The following is a 3,345-nucleotide window of genomic DNA, read 5'->3' on the forward strand; positions in this document are numbered from 1 at the left end:
TTATCTCACATTTTAGATGTCTGGAAATGGTTATCTTCTTCTTCCTCCTCCTCATCCCCCTCCTCCACCACTCATAATTTCATTCTATTATCAATTTTGTCAAAAGACAAGCTTACTGGTCAAACTACATGAACCGGATGCATAATTTGAAGATGAAAATTTGCTATGAGAACAAAGAATGTGTTCTTGAGAATCATGTTCTTGAAATTGATGAATCAACTGCTACTCTTGAGGAAATTGTTAAACATAAACAACAGGTTGACGACGCCACTAAGGGTTCTTTCATTATGATTGCAATCATGACACCTGATCTACAAAAGTCCTATGACGACTATTGGCCCTACGAAATGAACTTGGATCTTGCTTAAATGTTCAATAAGAAATCACCTCAAGAGCATTATGAGGTCGTCAAGGCCCTAATGGTGTTCAAATTGAAAGAAGTGGAATTTATGTGTGCTCATGTGCAAAAGATGCAGAGACATGTGGAAAGACTAGAAAAGATCAATGTGAATTTCGACAAGGAGCTCTTCGTTGATATGGTTCTTAACTCTGTGCAAAGTAGTTATGATCAGTTTATCTTAACTTATCATTTGAACAATACTGAAACCACATTGATTGAGGTCCATAGTCTGTTACAAACTGCTGAAGCTGGAATGAAGAAGTCTCATTCAAACAGTTATACAAGTGCCCCAGTGATGGCTATTCAACAAGGCAAGGGAAAGAAAATTAAGGCTTATTCCCAACCCAAATGGAAAGGGAAAGCCCATATTGGAGAGTCTACTGGTGGGTCAAAGGGAAAATTCAATTTTGATGCTCCTCTTGTCGGTGATCCGAAAGAAGCCATGTGCTTTCATTGTGGCCAGAAGGGACATTAGAATAGAAGCTACCCCAAGTACCTACAAGAAGTAAGAGAGGGTAAGGCAAGGTGTCTAGCTCTACATCTGGTATGTACTCTACAGAAATCAATAACACTAATATTTCAAATTATTGGATCCTTGATACAGGATGTGGTTTCCATATTTGTTCTGATATGCAGAGACTAAGGGAAAGTAAAGAGGTCGAGCATGAGAAGTTGAACCTGATCATGGGGAATAAGCGTACATCAGTTGTTACCAAGATTGTGACTTATGAGCTTGTGTTTGGTGATAATGTTAGGGTTGATTTGAATCATTGTTGTTATTCGTCAGAAATGACAAGAAACATAATTTCTTTTCACACTTTATTTATACAAGTTTATCGTTATGTGTTTGACAATAATAATGGTGTGATTTTGGTTTATAAATGATGTTTTTATTTTCAAAGCGTATCCTTGTAATGGAGTGTATGAAACTGTTGTGTGTATGAATGAACTTGGAAATAATGTTTGTAGGATTGATTTTTCTAATGTTTTAGACAAACCATGCTTATGGAATTGTCATTTTGGGCATATTAACAGGAAACACATCTCCCAATTCCAAAAAGGATCGAGTGTTGGAATCATTTGACCTAAAATCAGATGATGAATGTGAATCTTGTTTATTAGGAAAGATGACTAAATCACCTTTCACTGGAACTTTTAAAAGGGTAAAGGGTTGTTAGACCTCGTCCATACCGATGTATGTGTTTCTTTCAGATCCGCCACAAGGGATGCAAATCGCTACTACATGACATTTATTGATGATTATAGTAGATATGGGTATATCTATTTAATCAAGCATAAATCAGAAACATTTGAAAAGTTCAAAGAGTTTATGCACGAGGTAGAGAATCAATTGATCAAAAAGATAAAGATGCTCCGATATGATAGAGGTGGAGAATATCTTAGCATCGAGTTCAATGACTATCATAAGGAATGTAGAATCGTTTCACAATTGACACCTCCTAGAACACCACAACTTAATGGTGTAGTTGAGAGGCGTAATCAGACTTTGCTTGACATTGTTAGTTCTATGATGAGTAAATCTTCACTTCCTATATCGTTCTAGGGGTATACCTTAGAGACATCTACCTATATCCTTAATCTTTTTCCAACCAAGAAGGTTGCCAAAACGCCTCATGAGATGTGGACAAGGAAACTGTCACACCCTCCCCGTCCGATGGTGAAAAATGCTAAGTGGTAACGGTATACATATTTCCAAAATCACAGAGCGCCAATCATAAATACATATCTAACGAAAGTCTACAAGTCTTCATGCCGATAATCCTTCCTTGACTGGATCTCTACTCCATCCTTGGAACACATGCAATTTTTGAAAATGTCAACATAATGTTGGTGAGTGCACATGTTTTTATAGTTTTTGGCTTTTATTGGGTTGTATTATATTAAGAATCCTTTTTCTTTTTATAAAAACATTTCCTAAAGTATTTTAACAACCCTAGCTTACTATCTTTTAGAATATCAAATGATCATATTTTATTATCTTTTTAGGATATATTTATTTATCCTAATTTACTATCTTTACAGGATATCTGACGATCCATTCTTATTATCTCTAGGATATCTAACGATTCTATCTTATTATCTCTAGGATATCTAACGATCCTATATTATTATCTTTTAGGATTTTTATATAATCCTAACATATTTTATCTACCATTCCAAGGCGTCCCTAATGGTAGTCATACTCTAAGTTGATCTAATATATTACCACGAGCCCCCATAATCGACGTTGCTTGACTAATAATCGTGCCCCTCCACGACGCTTCATCGGACGTCGAAGAGTGAATAATAAGAAAGTTATCTTGTCGGGATTGTAGCTAACAATCGCAGGTGGGGTTGTCAATCCCCATATAGATCTATACATATCTTTCAAGCTCTCGCGAAATTAACAATTATAGGTATCTGGGGAATGTCGAATTTAATTAAGGCCTTTGGATGAATTAACAACTCACTAACGCATTGACCTTAGGTATTTATCTTTTATCTTAATCCTTCTTAGGAATTTCCTATAACTATCACAACATAAATCTTTTATCTTATATTTGATAATTATAACCTTTGAACTCATAATTTTGTATATAATTTGTGTATATTCTATTTTGCGATACATATCTATATACCCTAAATATGGTTACTTGAAAACAGGATATTTAGACAGAGTAACAACTAAGTACATTACATATCCTTATATTTTTACCATCATAATTTATAGGTACTATGTTATCCTAGGGATTTGGCCATTATAACATCTAGGTATTATCTCTTCCTAGACTATCGGGTATCATATCTCTTGGGAATAATATCATAGCTTAACACTAGGCATAGTATCTACAGCTACATTATCCTAAGGCTTCAAGCTTTATAAAACGATTTGATATTTATATTTATAAATAGATTTTGCAAAAATTATTTGATAATCATGTATC

General features: G+C 34.6%; 1 protein-coding gene across 1 annotated transcript; it reads left to right on the plus strand.

Annotated features, from left to right (window-relative positions):
- Positions 1-368: 368 nt before the first annotated feature.
- Positions 369-875, plus strand: LOC145122389 (uncharacterized). The gene has a single exon (XM_079057993.1). It carries the CDS (start codon positions 369-371, stop codon positions 873-875), a length of 507 nt encoding a protein of 168 aa, XP_078914119.1.
- Positions 876-3,345: the final 2,470 nt, after the last annotated feature.

Source organism: Lactuca virosa, chromosome 6, assembly GCF_052849685.1.
Source record: "Lactuca virosa cultivar CGN04683 chromosome 6, Lactuca_virosa_CGN04683_v6, whole genome shotgun sequence".
NCBI lineage: Eukaryota > Viridiplantae > Streptophyta > Magnoliopsida > Asterales > Asteraceae > Lactuca > Lactuca virosa.